Here is a 20945-nt window from a genome sequence, read left to right on the forward strand (position 1 = left end):
TACAATTTGGACTGAATTACCACAAGTGTGACTTGAAACTGACTTAATCACAGAATTTGAGAGAATTAGATAAAACAGTTGAAGACAATTTCAAAAGAAAATTCAAAAGAGCAGAAAAATTAAAATGCAAAGCTAACACCAATAGTGTTATGATTTGGCTGGTCTTCTGCACTGAAATTAGTACTTTGATTAGAATCAGGATTAACTTGATTGCTTTGCAATTCCCTCCCATGAGATTGCAAAGGATGGTTTTCAAATTGTACAGACTGTTCCTATAATTTAAGATACATAAACTGACTGGAATTATCCATATTTAATATGTTACTCTTTCTGAACCCTAAACAGAAAATCATGAGTGGAAACCTTAACGTATTTGTGCGACTAACATTTTTAAATCGTAAAACAGTTAAATGAAAGAGTCTCGATTCCTGGATATCCTGCATGAATTTATGTCTTGGTGTAGCTTGTAACTACTTTAATTCTGAAATTGGAATGATGTCTTCTGCATTGTATTCTGCTCGGGACACTAGAAAGTAGTTTTACTTCTGTACTACCACCTAGCGCTATTATATTAGTACAGATTATTGAAAATATTATCTGCATAATTGCTTACAAGTTAGGCAAAACAGTATTGTTGATGCAGTCATTGCAATTTAAGATAAAAGGCATGTTACAACAAGTTGTTTCTCATTTGGTTGTCACATACTTATTTCTTTTTTAAAAAGACAATTGTCTTTTCAATTTTAAATTAATAAAAATTGAGCTCAGCAGTCCTTTTTTTATTGTATTGTTTTGAAAACCCTTTTAGAGATTCTGCAGCGATTTTTAAATGAAACTATTCCATCTTTGCAAAAGATTTAATAACTTTAATGAATTGGACTTCACCTTTCATAGCATGTGTTATGATCCGATATAGATTCACAAATTCAAACAAACAGGTTTGTTGGATGTCTCCAACGAAAACCATAATGGACAAGATTTCATTTCTTCTTATAGTTTTCACTTAACAATTACATCAAATCAACATAAATGAACAATGAATTAACTTGCAAATCATAGTCGATATAAATTACAAATGCTGCATCAAAAAACAGATGCAACAAAGATGGACTTCATAGCTTTATCAGCAGCCGATTCAACACATAGAGCAACCATTTCAGTCACAAAGACCTTCACGACTCTTATCTTCCTTATGGAGAATATAAAATCATTTTCTTCATGGTTTTAGTGATGGATTCTCATCCAGCAGCAGCTCCCCTCAACCTAGGTTCTACAGGTTCAATCTTCAACTGACAGTTCAATCAGATCTTGTTGGAATATAGTCTTAAAGCCATGGATCTATCAACATTACTTTTATCTGGACCATCAACTTTGAGCTGACGCACTGTGTTGGTGATTCTGGTCAAACAGACACTTTAATATGACTGAAATGGTGGCAGCAACCTTGTTTTCCTTAAACAGATTTAGTCTGTGTGTTTTTTTCAAATACGCCACCGTTTACTCCTTCATAAAACATGGCCACATGGGCTATTTTCTGTGCCATGCTCCCTCCCCGATCTCAGGATTGTGGTTTATACGCATTTTTTTCATGCAGTTTGGTATCTTTGAATATCCTGCTGGCCACCTGCTGGGCTTTCACAACTGAACCCTAAAAGTGCAGGTTCATCTTGAAGTCATGGGTGATTTCCTAAATGAGGCACTGTTATATTGCAGTAAATTGCCTAAATTCCTAGTCAAACGATTTTTCAAAATAATTCTGGAAAATTTGTGGCATGAAAATAGTAGACTGTATTTCTTCAGAGTAGGAAAATATTGTTGTTTTCATAGTCTAAACTAATAAGGATTAAAGACATAACATAAGTTACTTACAATGTGAAACCTCTGCATCATGATTATGACTGTACAATTTTATCAGGAATCATGTGAATTCCAACAATAAACTTCCTTAATATTTGAGAGAAGATATCTTAGAGTGCCATGCTGGAGTTCTGATGTGTCTGACACTTTCCTTTGAGGACTGAGGATGTCACAAGTCTCCTTCAACAGCACTTTCCAAACTCATGATGTGAGGTTCTTAACTGGGTCGTGTGTGAGTGATTTAGTTTGTAGACAATCTTTCAATCATATAATTCCAATGTTGAGATTCCACAACCTTCATACACAACTATAATGCCTCATGCTGTTTTGATATGAGCTAGTTTTAACAACTTTGGCGGCACATTTGTGCTTATGTACTCACTAATTTGTAACTAGCAGACCATTTTCAATGGATGTCAAGAAAGATATCCATTGGGTTGAACTTGGTTGATGCTCAACTGAAAACTTTTACTGTAGTAATTTAAGAATCCAGTGCTCTAACAGCGTGGGAGGTTTGCTCTGTGGATTGTTGGACTAACTAGTGATCTGTGATTTATTTTGACTTCAAAATTACTTCGGTGCAAGTAGAGATGAAAATGTGAAATCCTCCATGTGATTGAGAGTACTTCGCTGTCTCTGTCTCTTTCTGTCTGCGTGTATATACTGTATTGCCCTACAGATGTTAGCGATTGTTTGTTAATAGGTTTGTTCGGTGATCGCATCAAGTGGATTCTAATTTAAATCTTGCTCTTGGATTTCTTGATGATCATTTGAGTGGGACCCAATGAAAGGTTTGTCCCCAATTTTTTCCCGTACTCACATGAAGTCCCTTCTAACATGAAATAGTATTTGCCATTGTTTGCACATTGTTGAGGCACGCTGGGATCTACATGCAGCTTGCAATTTGCCATTACCAGGAAAAAGTCAGCATGCAATTCAGAAACATTGCTGGCATGAATATGAATGGTGGAATGGCAGTGATGAGGATCGTACAGAACTGTTGCTTTGTGAAAACTGATGAACATGCCAGATACTCCAAATATGTCATAAAATGCAATCTTAATTTTGGTTTCTTTGAATGAGATTAGCATTTCTAAAATCCAGAGAAGCTTTGGTGGTTTGTTACTGTTTTAAATGAGAATATTTCCATTCCCAGGTTTGCTGAGAATAGGGCAGCCCTGACATTTCTTGAAGGTATTGTCTTGTGTCAGATACGGGTGCGCAATTGTCACTGTCACACAAGACTGTTTTCTGTGTTGGAAAGAGAGAACCAAAATATATCCTGGTCAGCTGGCTCTATCTTGGCTGCATTATTTCATCCTTTTGCTATGGTACTAATGCCTGGTGTGCTCTGTTTCAATAGTAGACTCAGTTGTTGGTTTGTTTTCCAATAGCTGACAGGCATACAATACTTGGCGTGTAAGCACAGCTACAGTGGTAGTATGATTTGGACACATTTCAGCTCTACTTGTGAGACTGCTGTTGCTTTGGTTTCATGGCACATCAGCTTTGGACAGTGTTTAGAGGAGTTGAACTTTGAGTGTAGTTTTTGTTCGTCTCATTTTCGTTGGCTCTGGTTTCAGAGAGCCGCAATGACTTTTCTGTCTTTCTACAGTATATTAGAGCATAGGTAGCTTGAGAGACATCTTTTGATGATCTGTGTTTTGGTTTCCCTTTTTACCAATTCAGCTTCACCAAAGTTGCATTTAGCACAATTTGTAAGGAGCATCCAGGAGGGTTTCTCGAGCAGTATGTACATAGACCAACTCCTGAAGAGGCCATACTGGACGTGGTGTTGGGAAATGCCCAGGTGGCTGAAGTAGGGCATGAATTTGGGAATAGTGCTCGCAATTCCATAAGTTTTGGAATACTCATGGACAAAGAACGAGAGTAGTCCTAAAGGAAGATGCTAAATTGGGGGAAGGCCAACTATACCAAAACTCAACAGGAGCTGGGGAATGCAGATTGGGAGCAGCTGTTTGAAGGGAAGTCTACATTCGATATATGGGAGGCTTTTAAAGAGAGGTTGATAAAAGTTCAAGAGAGATGGCCTCCTGTGAAACTGAAGAATAGAAATGGCAAGATTAGGGAACAGGTGACAGGTGAAATTGTGAGATGGGCTAAGAGGAAAAAGGATGCGTACATAAGGTCTAGGCGACTGAAGACCGATGAAGCCTTGGAAGAATATCGGGAATGTAGGACCAATTTGAAACAAGGAATTAAGAGGGCTAAAATGGGTCATGAGATATCCTAAGTGAGCAGGCTTAAGGAAAGATCCAAAGCCTTTTATTCATGTATAAGGAGCATGAGGGTAACTAGGAAAAGGGTTGGCCCACTCAAGGACAAAGGAGGAAAGATATGCGTGCAGTCAGAGAAAATGGATGAGATTCTTATCAAGTACTTTGCAACGGTATTCATCAAGGAGAGGGACGTGGTGGATGTTGAGGTTAGGGATAGATCTTTAGTTATTCTAGGCCAAGTTGGCATAAGGAGGGAGGAAGTGCTGTGTATTCTAAAAGGCATTAAAGTGGACACGTCCTCAGATCCGGATGGAATCTATCCCAGGTTACTGAGAGAAGCGAGAGAGGAAATAGCTGAGGCTTTAACAGATATCTTTGCAGCATCCTCGAACACAGGAGAGGTCCCAGAGACTGGAGAATTGCTGATGTTCATTTGTTTAAGAAGGGTAGCAGGGATAATCCAGGTAATTACAGACCTGTGAGCCTGACGTCAGTGGTAGGGAAGCTATAGAAGATACTAAGGGATAGGGTATATACTCATCTGGAAGAAAATGGGCTTATCAGTGATGGGAAGCATGGTTCTGTGAAGGGAAGGTCATGTCTTACAAACCTAACAGAATTCTTTGAAGGGGTGACAAAGTTGATTGATGAGGGAAGGGATGTAGATGTCATATACATGGACTTAGGGCGTTCGATAAAGCTCCCCATGGTAGGCTGATGAAGAAGGTGAAGTTGCATGGGGTCCAGGGTGTTCTAGCGAGATGGATAGAGAACTGATTGGACAACAGGAGACAGGGAGTTGTAGTAGAAGGGTGCTTCTCAAAATGGTGACCTGTGACCAGTGGTATCCCACAGGGATTCGTGCTGGGACAGCTGTTGTTTGTGATATACATAAATGATTTGGAGAAATGTATAGGTTGCCTCATTAGCGAATTTGCAGATGACACTAAGATTGGTGGAATAGCAGGTAATGAAGGGTACTGTCAGAGAATACAGCAGAGTATAGATAGATTGGAGAGTTGGGTAGAGAAATGGCAGATGGAGTTCAATCCGGGCAAATGCGAGGTGATGCATTTTGGAAGATGCCATTCAAGAGTGAACTATACAGTAAATGGAAAAGTGCAGGGAAAAATTGATGTACAGAGAGATCTGGGTGTTCAGGTCCATTGTTTCCTGAAGATAGCAACGCAGGTCAGTAGAATAATCAAGAAGGCATACAGCTTGCTTTCCTTCATAGGATGGGGTATTGAGTCCAAGAGTTGATAGATCATGTTACAATCGTATAAGACTTTGATTCGGCCACATTTGAAATACTGCATATAGTTCTGGTTGCCACATTACCAGAAGGATGTGAATGCTTTGGAGAGGGTGCAGAGGAGTTTCACCAGGATGTTTCCTGGTATGGAGGGTGCTAGTTATGAGGAATGTTTGGGTAGATTAGGATTATTTTCATGGGAAAGAAGAAGGTTGAGGGGAGACCTGATTGAGGCCTACAAAATCATGAGAGATGTAGACAGGGTGGATAGCAAGAAACTTTTTCCCAGAGTGGGGGACTCAATTACTGGGGGTCATGAGGTCAAAGTGAGAGGGGAAAACTTTAGGGGACGTTCTTCACATAGAGGGTGGTGGGTGCCTGGAATGCGTTGCCAATGGAGGTAGTTGGGGTGGGAACAGTCGGATCATTTAAGATGTATCTAGATGAATGGGCAGGAAGCAAGGGATACAGATAGTTAGAAACTAGGCAGCAGGGTTAGATAGAGAATGTGGATTGGCGCTGGCCTGCAGGGCTGAAGGGCCTGTTCCTCGGCTGTTAGGTTCTTTGTTCTTTGTATCCTGTTGGTTATTTGGCTCATTGCTTCATGCAATGAAGAAGAAACAAAGAGGATTCATGATCAGAACAGTGGATGTGATCCATATGGACTTCAGGAAAACGTTTGGCAAGGTTCTTCAAGGGAGACTGGTTAGCAAGGTTAGATTTCATGGAATACAGAGAGAACTAGCCAATTGGATACAGAACTGGCTCAAAGGTGGAAGACAGAGGGTGGTGGTGGAGGGTTGCTTTTCAGACTGGAGGCCTGGTGACCAGCGGTGTGCCACAAGGATCGGTGCTGGGTCCACTACTTTTCGTCATTTATATAAATAATTTGGATGTGAACATAGTTAGTAAGTTTACAAATGACACCAAAATTGGAGGTGTAGTGGACAGTGAAGAAGGTTACCTCAGAGTACAATGGGATCTTGAACAGATGGACCAATGAGCTGAGGAGTGGCCAATGGAGTTTAATGTAGATAAATGTGTGGTGCTGCCTTTTGGGAAAGCAAATCAGAGCAGGACTTATACACTTAACAGTAAGGTCCTAGGGAGTGTTGCTGAGCAAAGAGACCTTGGAGTGTAGATTCATAGTTCCTTGAAAGTGGAGTTGCAGGTAGATAGGATAGTGAAGAAGGTGTTTGGTATGCTTTTCTTTATTGGTCAGAGCATTGGGTATAGGAGGTTTAGAGGTCATGTTGCAGCTGTACAGGACATTGGTTTGGTTATTTTTGGAATATTGCGTGCAATTCTGGTCTCCTTCCTACTGGAAGGATGTTGTGAAATTTGAAAGGGTTCAGAAAAAATTTACAAAGTTGGAGGATTTGAGCTGTAGGGAGAGGCTAAATAGGTTGGGGCTGTTTTCCCTGGAGCATTGGAGGTTGAGGGGTGACCTTTTAAAGGTTTATAAAATCATGTGGGGGAATGGATAGAATAAATAGACAAAGTCTTTTCCTTGGGGTGGGGGAGTCTAGAACTAGAGGGCATAGATTTGGGATGAAAGGAGAAAAGTATAAAAGAGACCTAAGGGGCAACCTTTTCAAGCAGAGGGTGGTATGTGGATGGAATGAGCTGCCAGAGGAAGTGGTGGAGGATGGTTCAATTGCAACATTTAAAAGGCATTTGGATGGGTATATGAATCTGGAGGAATATGAGCCAGGTGCTGGCAAATGGGACTAGATTAGGTTAGGATATCTGGTCAGCATGGATGAGTTGAACTGAAGGGTCTGTTTCCGTGCTGTATGTCTCGATGACTCTAAGTGAAAATGATTGTTCTTTTTGTTATCATTTCCCTTGGATTAAGATAAGACATTGGCTCATCATCATTTTGCTCAGCTGTAGAGGCAAAGTGTTTTTAGTTTAGAAAAGGATCTTGTGTCAGCGCAGTCATGGTGGGCCGAAGGGCCTATTCCTGTGCAGTGCTGTTCCTTGTATGGATTTTGAAAGCATCTTCTAATTCTTCACTGTCAAAGTGGAAAGTAATGCATTTTGCTATTAGTCCTATGAAATGGCACAAGCTGTCACTGCAGTAAATCACTTCAGCCATTCTTACTGGCGTGTGAACATAGAGGATGCTCCAGATGTACTTCACAAGCGGGTAAATTAGACATAAACACTGATGTCAAGAAATGATGAGACCTTTTGTGACACTGTCCTGCTTGTTGAATCTGAGCATCTTGTGTGCCTTTGAATACAGCCTAAGTGTTTCTTTCTGTAGCTTTCAGCTCAGAATATTGTCTGCAACTTCAAATGGGAGTTGCTTTCAAAAGTTATGGAAAACTCTCCAAAAAGATTCATTTTGCACCACATCCATGTTACCAATGAGAAATTGGTCTTGGCCAAATATAAGATTCTTGTGACTTCCTTAAAACATTGCATGCAAGCCAAAAATGGCTACTTTTATAACACAATCACGACCACGCTTTTTGTGCTACTACTTACAGCCCCACCTTCTGGTCTGATTCTGTATGGTGGTTTTCAATGAACACTATAAATTGTTGAATCAAAATATTGCAACACGAATGAAAGCTCTGCCACCTAGAATGAGAAGGACAACAGAAGATGGAAAAACAACCACCTACGTGTTCCCTTCCAAGGCCCACACTATCCTGACCTGAAACTAAAGTGCAATTCCTTCATAGACAATAGGTAAAGATCCTGGAACTCCCTCCCTAGATATTATTCTCGTGTACTTACACTACATGAAACGTGGCAGTTTTTCACCAAAAAGAGCTCGTGATGGACAACACTGTCATTGCAAGAACAACTAATAAAAAATCAGTAATGTTCCACAGCACAATTCATAATTGTTTATTTGGGGAAGGAGAAGGGAAATAGTGTAAATCATAGAGTTGTAGAGATGTACAGCACGGAAATAGACCCTTTGGTCCAACTTGTCCATGCTGACCTGACATCCTAACCTAGGAGAAATTGAGGACTGCAGATTAGAGTCGAGAGTGTGGTGCTGGAAAAGCACAGCAGGTCAGGCAGCATCCGAGGAGCAGGAATGTCAACGTTTCGGGCAAATTCCTGATGAAGGGCTTTTGCCCGAAACATCGACTCTCCTTCACCTTGGATGCTGCCTGACCTGCTGTGCTTTTCCAGCACCACACTGTCAGTTGATATCCTAACCTTATCTAGTCCCATTTAGTCATGGAGTCATAGTCATAGAGATGTACAGCATGGAAACAGAGCCTTTGATCCAACCTGTCCATGCTGACCAGATATTCCAACCCAATCTAGTCCCACCTGCCAGCATTTTGGCCCATATCCCTGTGAACCTTTCCTATTCATATACCTGTCCAGATGTCTTATAAATGTTGTAATTGTACCAGCTTCTACCGCTTCCTCTGGAGATGGAGAAGTTAACATTTCAGGTATAACCCTGAAGAAGAGTTACACCTGAAACGTTGACTTCTCCACCTCCTGAGGCTGCTGACTTGCTGTGTTTTTCCAGCCTCCTGCCTGTTTACTTTGGATTCCAGCATCAGCAGTTTTTTGTCTTCACCGCTTCATCTGGTAACTCATTCCATACACGCACCACCCTCTGCGTGAAAAAGTTGCATATAATGTCCCTTTTAAATCTCTTCCTTCTTACCTTAAACCTATGCCCTCTAATTTTGGACTCCCCCAACCCGGGGAAAAGGCCTTGTCTATTTACCCTATCATGCCCCTCATGATTTTATAAACCACTATAAGGTCATCCCTCAGCCTCCAATACTCCAAGGAAAACAACCCAGCTTACTCCTATCGCTCAAACCCTCCAACCCTTGCAACATCCTTTTATATCTTTTCAAAACCCTTTCAAGTTTCACAATATCCTTCCTATACCAGGGAGACCAGAATTGCACACAATATTCCAAAAGTGGCCTAACCAATATCCTGCACAGCCATAACATGACCTCCCAACTCCTATACTCAATGCTCTGACCAATAAAGAAAAGCATACCAAAAGCCGCCTTCACTATCCTATCTACCTGCGACTCCACTTTCAAGGAACTATGAACCTGCACTCCAAGACCTCTTTGTTCAGAAATACTCCCCAGGACCTTACTATTAAGTGTATAGGTCCTGCCCTGATCTGCCATTCCAGAATGCAGCACATCACATTTCTTTAAATTAAACTCCATCTGCCAGTCCTCGGCCCATTGCCCCACCTGATCAAAATGCTGTTGTACTCTGAGGTAACCTTTTTCTCTTTGCACTGCACCTCCAGGTTTGGTGTAATCTGCAAGCATACTAACCATACCTCCTATGTTCACATCCAATTCATTTGTATAAATGTCAAAAAAATAGTGGACCCAGTACTGATCCTTGTGACACACCACTGGTCACAGGCCTCCAATCTGAAAAGCAACCCATCTTCTGTCTCCTGTCTTTGAGCAAGTACTGTATTCAAATTGCTAGTTCTCCCTGTGTTCCATGTGGTCTCAACTTGCTAACCAGTCTGCCATGAGGAACCTTGTCGAATGCCTTACTGAAGTCTATATAGATCATAAATAAAGATGCAGAGTGGAAAACATCCTGAAATGCTGTGCCCATGAATGCCTTATAATTATGTGGTGTACTGAAATATACATATATAAAAACATATAGTGTCAAAAGATAGCACAGGTGGATCTGGAGAAGAAACAGATGATAAATAGTATGCTGACTGGATGACTTGACAGTAAATTCCTTGGGAGAACTAGCTGTGATCATTATTTTCATATTCACTAGCAATGGAAGTGCTAGTCATTTTCTGACACATTGGGTGTGATTTGAGCTATGAGACTCTAATTACCCACTAATGAAAGATGTGGAAAAATATTCAAATGCTGAAAACTGAACAGAAAACAAAATGTTGGAAGTATATAACTGGTCTATCTGCAACTGTTAGGAAAATATAAGTGTGAATATTTTGAACAAAGGTCCTTTCGTGAAACCTGGTCTGATAAAAAGACCTTTGCTCAAAACATTAACCTAACATTTCTCTTCTGATGCTGATGGAAGTGCTGTCTATTACTGGAACTTTCTACACTTATTAAATAGAAAGGATTGAACCTGGTGGATAATTCATTTTGACAGCGATTACAGGTCCATAACTAATGCATAATTCATTGTTGATTACTTTAATAGAGGTGTCTGTGTTATTCTGAAAAGCTGTTGATGACTGGGCAGCAAATCGCATGTGCCAGCCCAGTCCTACTGAAACCACTTGAACTGGGTTTCCTTTAGTGAAATGATCATTTACTTGGGCAAAGATTTCAGAAGCCTCTGACCCAGGATGGTGTGATTTGATGAGAAGTGCCAAAGCAGCTGCTGTGATGGAAACATAACAAAATTTGTTGCAGTAATATATTCCCTGTGCTTTCATTTAATAATGGCTTGTTTCCTCTCATTTGCAGGAGACATCACACAAAAAGGCTACGAGAAGAAGCGATCCAAATTGCTTGGGGCTTACCTACCACAACCTCCAGGTACACTTAGTCACCTAGAGAGAAAACATAACCATTTATGTAGCATGGGAAAAATGTTACTTGAAGCAGATAATAAGTTGTCTAGTTTTCAAAGAATGGATGTGCAAAGATTTCAATTCAAATTGTAAGTGTATTTGTTGTAATTTTAACAGTAGGTTTAGTATTTCCCAAAATGACTTGAGATTTTGTTCTGTACATTAATGCTGTTCAGTTGCCAAATGAATTGAGGGTTTGAAATAATAGGGAATGTTGGATAATGAACAGCTTGGAGGATATCCACATTATTTATCCTTGAGTGTCTTGAGGTTACAGCAGACTTGACTTGTGAATCATGGAGAAGTCAAAGGATTGCACGATCCATTTTACATGGATAAATTTCATCTAAAAGTCTTGCACTTTTGTGGAACATGAATGTTGTTCTGTTAGTTTGAAGAATTTTAATTGAAATATTAAGAGCAGAAAGTTGGACTCCCTCTCTGTCATGTTTCTATGTTATTCTCACCACTCATCAGACCATGAAGCTGCATGTGTGCCAAAATAAAACAAAACTTGGATAATACCCAGATTTGGACTGAGAGGTACCAAGTAACATTGTGTCATTTAAGTGGTGAGTAACAAACTTGACCAGGTCGAGTCAAAAATCTTAACCATCGCAAAGTAATCCACCATCAACTTGAGCTACATTGTTGAACACAAGATAACCGGACCAGGAATCATGGCGACAGAAGAAACACCAGTCTTTCTCGTGGTCAAAACTGAACAAAGTAAGGAGTCGCTCACCTTCTGCTCCCTTGAAGCTTATTGAGCATGTGTAATAGTCCATAATTCGCATCTGAATAAGGAGGTTGACACCTTAGGAGACAGGCAGTACTTTTTTTTTGCTTTTGCTATTGGACTCAGCATTCACTCTCTCTTAGTGTGGGAAAGAGGAGGACCGAGAGACAGTCACCAAACCCTACAAGAGGAAATGAACCTGTGTTTGTGAAATGGTGAGAGAGAGAGAGAGAAAGAGAGAGAGAATGGGGACAGCAGCTTCATAAAGAGCAAAGAGAGAGCAGTGTCAGCAGATTTGTGAACAGTGTGAGTGAGCAGGAATAGCAGGTTTATAAAGCTGACCTCAATGAGAAGTTCAGCATTGGCAGGACATAAAAACTGTCGATAGAGAGCCCCTTCAACCTAACACGAACTGCCAGTTATAAAGTGCAACATCACAGGAATACAAGTAAGCGGTTGGTGGGTATTTGTTTTGTGTCTGTCTTTTTGATTGGTCAATGTTTTTATTGATTAGGGAAGTGGTTTAAATCAAATGTTATTGCTGCTGAAGAGTGAGTAATTTACTTTAAAATATTTAGCATCTAACTTACAAAAATAGAATGAAGATGCCTAGGCAGGCGTTTGATGCATCCGTAGTACATGGGAGCTGATGGACTTCAATGTGATACACAGTGACTGCCTCTGCAGCAATTGCTGGTTGCTCGATGAACTTTGCTTCATAGTTGATGAACTGAATGCAAACTGTGGATGTTGTGACACAACAGGGAGGTGGCAAAGAGGCTGTGTTTCAGAAGGCAGTAACATTCCTAGGATTAAATACTTCAGATTTGGTTGATAGTCAGGGACACGAGTATGTGACAGCGGGTGAGGCAGGAGTAGAAATCCTGAATTTGGTTTTGGAGGAACTTCAGTCCACGCCTTTGTCCAATAGGCAAAAGATTCTTTTCTTGGTGTGGAGGAGGACACAGACTGCAGGGAGGATGAGTGAACTGACTAAAGTAGTATGGTCAGAGCACCACTGAAGTGGGTCAGGAAATAGAATTATAATAACGGGGAAAGCATAGGGAAATCAATAATATTCTCTGCAACAAAAACAGAACATCCTGAAGGCTGTGTTGCCTACCTCGTGTCAAAGATCAGGACATCTCTTCTGGACTAGAGAGGAGCATGGAGTGGAAAAGGAAGGATCTAATTGTCATAGTCCTTGTTGGATTAGGAAGGAAGTTCTGCAGATGGAGAATTAGCTAAATTAAAATGCAGAACCATAAAGTAATAATCTCTAGATGCACATTGATGTAGGGTAAGTAGGATCAGAAAGACTCTAAAATTGATGTGGAAGAAATGGGCCCTGATTCATGGGACACTGATAGCTAATACTGGGGAAAGATAGATTGGGGTGGGCTTATTTTGAACAATGACAGGACCAGTATCCTGGTGAATTGGATAATTTAAGATTATTGATAGGACTTTTAAGCTGATTATTTTGGGGAGGATTCATTTAAAGAGAAGTTTCAAACATCAAAAAAAAATTGTGAGCAGATTAATGAAGAGGTGAATGATAATTGAAGTGTGACAGGAGAGGGACAGAAAATATATACAGAGAAGAATGCAGAGAAATTAGAGCCAGAGTGATTAATGATTGTAAAATGTCAAAACTTAAGGCTCTTTATCTAAATGCATGCATGGATGAAATGATAGCACAAACAGAAATAAATTAATATGATTTGGTACGGTGCACAATCTTTTATCTGAAATACTCAGGACCAGCTGGTTTTCAGAATTCGGAATTTTTTGAATTTCAGAATAAGTGACAGTTCAACGGTGAAATTTTTTTAAAAACTTACCGAACAGCAGACCTGCTGTGAGTAACGGGCCCTGAGACAGAATTGAGGCCTGCCAGTGCTGGGCCAAACCTACCTACGTTGCATCTGAGTGACACGTGTCGATTGGGTGTAGAGTTGGGTGAACTGTTTGCATGCCAAACAACCTTGTTAATCAGGTAAAAACTTCACAAAAAACCTTCGGATTTTGGAGCATTTCGGATAAAGGTTGTCTACATGTAATATGGAAATATGGTAGCAAGGTGACGAAGACCGAGACCTCAATATTCAAGGGTTTTTGGTGTTCTGGAAAAATAAGAGAAAAAAGAAAAGGTGTTTGATTAGTTTTGTGTAAAAAAAAAAGTGATACATGTGCAATAAATTATAATATGGAATCAGTTGGTATGGAAATATGGAATAATAAAAGAAATAAATCATGGGCAGAAGTCATCTATTGACCCCCAAAGATTTGCTTCACTGTAGGACAAAGTGTGCTTCAGGAAATTATTCCAGCTTGCAGTGTCCTGGGCTCAACCATCTTCTGCTTCATCAGTGACTATTCCTTATCATAAGGTCAAAAGTGGGGATGTTTGCCAATGATTGCACAATGAAGGTCACATTCAGCAACTTTCGCAACTCCTCAGATACTGAAGCAGACCATGTTTAAATGCAGTAAAATCTCCTCTAGGCTAGGGCTGAGAAGTGACAAGTTACATTCATAACACACTTTTACCAAGCATCTACAATAGGAGGCAATCTTACCTGTGTCCCTTGATACTTAATGGTGTTACCATCGCTGTCAACATCCTTGAGGTTACCATTAATCAGAAACTCAACTGCATTTACCACATAAACTCCGAGCAGGCCAGAGGCTGGGAGTACTGGGGCAAGTAACCCATCTCCCCAAAGCCTGTCCACCATCTACAAAGCATAAGTCAGGAATGTGATGGAATGTTCCCATTTGCCTGGATGGGTGCAGCTCCAACACCACTCAAGAAGCTTGATACCAACCAGGTCAAAGTAGCCCTCTTGATTGACACCACATCCAGAAGCATCCATTCCTTTTAACGGCAACGCTCAGTAGTAGCAATGTGTACTATCTACAGAATACACTGCAGGATTTCACAAACGATCCTTGGACAGCACCTTTCAAACCCCCAATCACTTCCATCTAAGTGGACAAGGGCAGTAAATGCATGAGAACACCAGCGCACCTGCAAGCTCCCCACCAAGTTGCTCAGCATCCTGAATTGGAAATATATCGCTGTTCCTTCAGTGTTGCTAGATCAAAACTCTGGAATTTCCTCCCAACGGGCACTGTGGGCTGCAGCAGTTCAAGAAGGCAGCTCACCAGTACTTTTGCAATGGCAACTAGGGACTGACGATAAATGCTGGCCAGCCAGTGACACCCACATTCCATGAGTAAATTCTTTTGAAAGTCACCAAGTTTACAATGATGCTTGTAAGAACCATATTGGGATGAGTGTACTGATGATCAAGCCATATTGCTCCATTAGCCAGCAGAAATGTTTAAATAACTAATTGAATCACCAAGATGGTTAATTTGCTTGATTGTGCCTGCTATGTAGGATGGAAAAAAACTCTCAGCAGATTTTCTCAATAAACAGAAAAATACTTATCAACAGCTCATCATTCAACCTGTGGAACAATGGATTATTAACTACTTCTATGCAAATGAATGCTGTACCCCTTTAAATCCAAGTGTGCAAATGAGACAGAGAGCTCTACAATAATATCATATTATGTTAGCTCTAATATAAAATAGAGCTAATTCTGAGAATCAAGCTGCAATAATGGAATGAAGTGACTTTGTCACAGTTGAGAGTTATAGAAGATCCTTAATTTGATAGTTAGCCATTCAGATTTGGGTCTTTGCTTGAGTTCAAGTTCCTCTTTTTAGCCTTTTTAAGGTGGTACTTTTCCACTCTCGGAGGGTACAAAGGGATAGACCTTTTTATGGCTTTCTGGAGGTCAGAGTCCAACAACACCTTCTCAGGTCTATGACAAACTGGAACTTGAAATTCCAAAGGCATTTGCTCAGAAACCTTTCAACCCAAATGACCACGGTTTCATCTCATCTCAGAAAAGTAACAAATTTAACTTCTCCAAAAGCCACATGACTTTTTGTAACCAGTAAGTGAACACCACATAGTTCCATTTTTGATGTTTTGAGCTCCAAAAATCCAAAAGAAAACTACTTGCTACATTCTCTGTGATACAGCAGTATCCAAACTTCTATTTTTCCCAGTATGTATTAAAAAAAGCATATGTGGCATCTTATTTCATTGCAACCTGTAGGAGGGTCAGAGTGGTAATGGTGCAGAAACATTTTCAGATTATCCATCCCAACTTGGACATATTTCTTCATTGCTGCTAAAGACGCATTCTAGAAATGGCAGATTATTAACACCACAAAATCTGCAGTTCAATGAGGAATAGATTCTACATTAGAGTCGTACTGGAAAACACAGCAATTCAGACAGCATCCAAGGAGCAGGAAAATCGACAATTTGGACAAAAGCCTTTCATCAGGAATAATGGAATGAGGTGACTTGATGAAGGGCTTTTGCCCGAAACGTCGATTTTCCTGCTCCTCGGATGCTGCCTGAACTGCTGTGCTTTTCCAGCACCACTCTAATCTAGAATCTGGTTTCCAGCATCTGCAGTCCGTGTTTTTACCCAGTTCAACGAGGAAGCCCACCCATTCATGTTAATTGAGGATGGATGATATATGCAGCCTTTAAAGTTTGGGGTCCCATTCCAAGAACAAATTTTAATTTTTTAAATAAAGGCTTTTTCCCTTTTGATTCTGGTTCGTAAAGACAATCCTCCAGGTCAAATCTTTCAGTTCTCGAATTAACAGCCTGTCTAACCAATGCACATACACTTTGCATAACAGAATCAACTGCAGCAGGTGCTATAGAGAGCTGAAGTGTGATGTTTTCACCATCTGTTTTATATGTGAAATTTAGAGCTGTTTAGGCCCTAGATCATGTGTAGAATTCGCAGCAAAAAAAACAGCTATTCGAACCACTGAAATCTTCTGGTGTTCATACTCCACACACACATCCTCTCGTCTTACCTCATTTAACAGTATAAACATCAACCTACACCCTAAACATGAACTTCTAATCCCCTTTACCCTTGTGTCCTATCTAGCTTTCTCCGAAGTACACACACACATGCCATTCACCTCATCTGCTCCATGCTTCATACACTCAAAATTTTAACCACAGATTGATTTTGTGTGCATGTATCAGCTACAATTACTTTGTAATGAAAAGCTTTCATTTTAAACTTTGCTTTTGACAGGGATTAATCTCAATGACATGGGGTGTGTACATTGGCACTGCTGATCTTGTTCTGTGCACTTAGATTCTTTAAATCATGATTAGAGCTCAGGATGCAGCAGCATCAATAGTTGGCACTGATTAGCAGAAAGATTTATTTACCTTTAGAGCCAAGTTCAGAAATAAAATTGTTCAATGTTGGGTATCTTTAGGACATATAAACATAAAAATAAAAGCAGGAGTAGGCCATTTTTGATCAGATGGGCCAATGGGCTGAGAAGTGGCAGTTGGAGTTTAATTCAGATAATTGCGAAGTGCTGCATTTTGGGAAAGCAAATCTTAGCAGGACTTATACACTTAATGGCAAGGACCTAGAGAGTGTTGCTGAACAAAGAGACCTTGGAGTGCAGGTTCATAGCTCCTTGAAAGTGGAGTTGCAGGTAGATAGGATAGTGAAGAAGGTATGCTTTCCTTTATTGGTCAGAGTATTGAGTACAGGAGTTGGGAGGTCGTGTTGCAGCTGTACAGGTCATTGGTTAGGCCACTGTTGGAATATTGCGTGCAATTGTGGTCTCCTTCCTATCGGAAAGATGTGATGAAACTTGAAATGGTTCAGAAAAGATTTACAAGGATGTTGCCAGGGTTGGAGGATTTGAGTTTTAGGGAGAGGCTGAACAGGCTGGGGCTGTTTTCCCTGGAGCGTTGGCGGCTGAGGGGTGACCTTATAGAGGTTTACAAAATTATGAGGGGCATGGATGGGATAAATAGACAAAGTCTTTTCCCTAAGGTGGAGGAGTCCAGAACTAGAGGGCATAGGTTTAGGGTGAGAGGGGAAAGTGATAAAAGAGACCTAAGGGACAACATTTTCACGCAGAGGGTGGTATGTGTATGGAATGAGCTGCCAGATGAAGTGGAGGAGGCTGGTACATTTCAGAAGCATTTGGATTGGAAATGAATAGGAAGGGTTTGGAGGGATATGGGCTGGGTGCTGACAGGTGGGACTATTTTGGGTTGGGGTATCTGGTCAGCTTGGAAGGGTTGGAGTGAAGGGTCTGTTTCCATGCTGTACATCTCTATGACTCTATTTGGCCTTTTAAGCCTGCTGTGCAATTCATTATGATCCTGGCTGATCATCTACTCAGTAGCCTGTTCCTGATTTTCCCTCTTATTCTTTGACCCCTTTAGCCCCAGTGCTAACACCAGCTCTTTTTTTTGAGATCATACAATATTTTTTCCGGAGCTACTTTCTATGGAAGCGAAATCCAAAGGTTTAACACTCTCTGAGAAGCAATTTCTCCTCTTCTCAGACCTATATGGTTTGCCTAGCATCCTTTTAGATTGTGACCCCTGATTCTGGACTGTCCTGTCTTCGGGGACATCCTTCCTCCGTTTATTCTATCTCGGCCTGTCGAATTCTATTTGTCTATGAGATTCCTCCCTCATTCTACTAAACTGATAAAATGTCTCTTCATACATCACTCCTGCCATCCCAAGAATCAGTCTGGTAAATCTAATGAGCTCTCTGTGTACGAGAACATCCTTCCTAAGATAAGGAGACCAAAATTATGTGTAACACTCCAGATGTGGTCTTACCAAGGCCCTGTACAATTACAGCAAAAAACTCCCGGCTCTGGTATTCAGACCTACCGTAATACCTGCTGCAACTGATGCTTACTTTCAGTGACTGGTGTACACAGACACCCAGGTCATGTTGTACCGTCCCCCTTCTCAATTTATAACCAATCAGAGATTTGCCTTTCTGCTTTCACTACGAAAGTAGATAACTTCATATTTAACCAACTATGCTGCCTCTGCCATGCATTTGTCCACTCATTCAGCCCCCCACCACTCTTTAACTGGCCAGACGTCCTTGGGTTGAGACCTGTCAGGCTACACGAGCTACATTATATTCTTGAAATTTTTTCAAGGCTGAAAAGGGTAGATATTTGTTAAAAGCCGATGGGGGTGAAAGGTGATTGGGATCATGGGAATGCAGATTTCAGTATGGTATCAGATCAGCCAAGGTGTTACTGAATAGCTGAATCGCCTACAGGGGTCAAGTGGTCTACTCCACTTATTTGTAAGAATCTATCTGCTTATGTATACCTTAAAACTATTCAAAGATTCTGCTTCTACCACGTTTTGAGGAAGAGTGTTTCAAATACTCTTAATTCTTTGTGAGAAAAATATTCTTCTTATCTCTTTATTAAATGCATGACCCCTTATTTTTAAGCAAGTGACCTTTCATTCTAGATTCTCCTATGAGTGCAAATATCTTTTCCTCATCCAGTCTGTAAAGACCTTTCAGCGTCCTGTATGTTTCAATCAATTCACCCCTGATTCTTCTAAATGCCAGTGGATGCAAGCCTAGCCTGCTTAGCCTTCCATTATAAGGCAATGTTCTGTTTCAAGGTTTTGTTTTGTAGACTGTTGACACCTTAGCCTCATGACCTGGGGCGATCAACAGGTTAATAAAGGATGCAACAGCGAGTGACGGAGATGGATTCCATTAGCGGTTTCAAAAGAGAGCTGGATATATATTTGGACGTGATGTACTTAGCAGGCTATAGAGATAGGACTGGAGAATGGGACTAGCTGGATAGCCTTTCAGGAGCTGCTATCGACACGGGTTGAACTGTACTGTGGAATTCTTGGATTCTTTTCATTGCTTTCCGATCAAGCAGAACCTTCACCCAAACTGGAGATTTTTGGAAAATTAATACCAATGTCACTGCCAATATCAAATTAATATTAATTATCTCACTGAACACTTCTTTTGAGACCCGAGGATGAAGCCCATTAGGACTTCGGACTTGTAAGTCTGCAAATCAATAACTTGCTTAACACCACTTTGCTAGTGTTTTTAATTTTGAGTTCCTTCTTCCCTTCCATTTCCCGAATAACATCAATTTCTGGCATCTTACCAATATCCTCGATGGTGAAGTTGGATGCAAAATGTCTAATCAATGCATCTGCCCTTCTTTATTTTTCATTATTAATTCCCCAGATTCACTTTATATAGGACTGTAATGGGCCAGGCCAAACCCTCTAAAAAAATTTTCAAGAAGGTAGCCTCGACCCTAACTTTCTCTTTTTTTAAAGGCAGATATGAAATGGGTGTTCCAGGGTGATGCAGCTGGTCAAACCAGTCCTCCTTAAGCATAACAGAATTCATTTAAACACTACAGTTGAAACATGAACAAAAGAAAACAGAATTTAGAATAACTTAACTATTTGAAAGCCCAACTAACGCGATACCACAACTTAACTAAGGAGCTGTTCCGATTCCCCCAACATCCCATAAACACACCACTTGGCACAAGGTAAATCAAACATAGATTCTTATGGCAGGAGAGAAGTCAATCAGTGAAGAATCATCTGCTGAAGCATGGAACCCTTTTTCCCACTGTAGCAGCTTCTGTACCTGCTACCAGCAGCTTCTCTGCTACAATTAAACCAAGCTAGAAAAAAAATTGAAATGGGAGAACTCGCTACTCCCGTGCCATTGTTAAACTAGGCCCTTTTCCAGACATTTTAGCACCTCTGTCTTTACAACCTCTCTTTAAAAAAAACCGAAGGACAAAATAACCTTGTTCAAGGAACAGCATTGTCATAAGGACTAATGCTCACTTTCTAAATTCTTTTTCTTTTTTTAGTAATCTCCAATTAGCCGTGTTTTTGTATTTCTAGCCAGCTTTCTCTCTCATATTATTTTTCCTTCTTTAATAACCTTTTCAATCATTTTTTGCCTTTTAAATATTAGTCCAATCTTCTGACCCACCACCCATCCTTGTGCAATTACATGCTTTTCCATTATATTTGATATTAGCTTTAGCTTTTAACTTAACTACAAGGGGAGGTACATCCCTTTTGGTTTTTCTTTCTTATAGGAATGTAACTCTTTTGTGTGTTCATTTAAAATCCTCTTAAATGACTGTTACTACATCTGTCATTGAGCTAACCCTTAACCTAATTGGCTGGTTCAATTTGGTGAGCTCCACTTTAGCACCCACGTAATCGTCCTTATTTAAATTTAAAAACCAGCCTTGGACCCACTCTTCTGTTCCTCATTCTGAATATAAAATTCAAACATATTATGGTCACTGCTTGCATGTCAATTACACTTCGTTAATCCGGTCGAAGCTGCACAGTCCCTCCAGTGTTCCACACGCGGT

General features: G+C 40.4%; 1 protein-coding gene across 5 annotated transcripts in view; it reads left to right on the forward strand.

The window, feature by feature from the left end:
• The window catches only part of LOC122550323 (disco-interacting protein 2 homolog C), a 615797-nt gene that overhangs the window by 366766 nt on the left and 228086 nt on the right, over positions 1-20945 (forward strand). For all 5 annotated transcript variants that reach the window (XM_087987546.1, XM_087987548.1, XM_087987547.1 and 2 more), the window contains one exon: positions 10794-10865. In XM_087987546.1, the coding sequence (XP_087843672.1) occupies positions 10794-10865 (72 nt within the window). The remainder of the gene's footprint in view (positions 1-10793; positions 10866-20945) is intronic.

This window comes from Chiloscyllium plagiosum, unplaced genomic scaffold (genome assembly GCF_037043375.1).
Source record: "Chiloscyllium plagiosum isolate Xiang-an unplaced genomic scaffold, Cpla_swu_hap1 HiC_scaffold_5, whole genome shotgun sequence".
NCBI lineage: Eukaryota > Metazoa > Chordata > Chondrichthyes > Orectolobiformes > Hemiscylliidae > Chiloscyllium > Chiloscyllium plagiosum.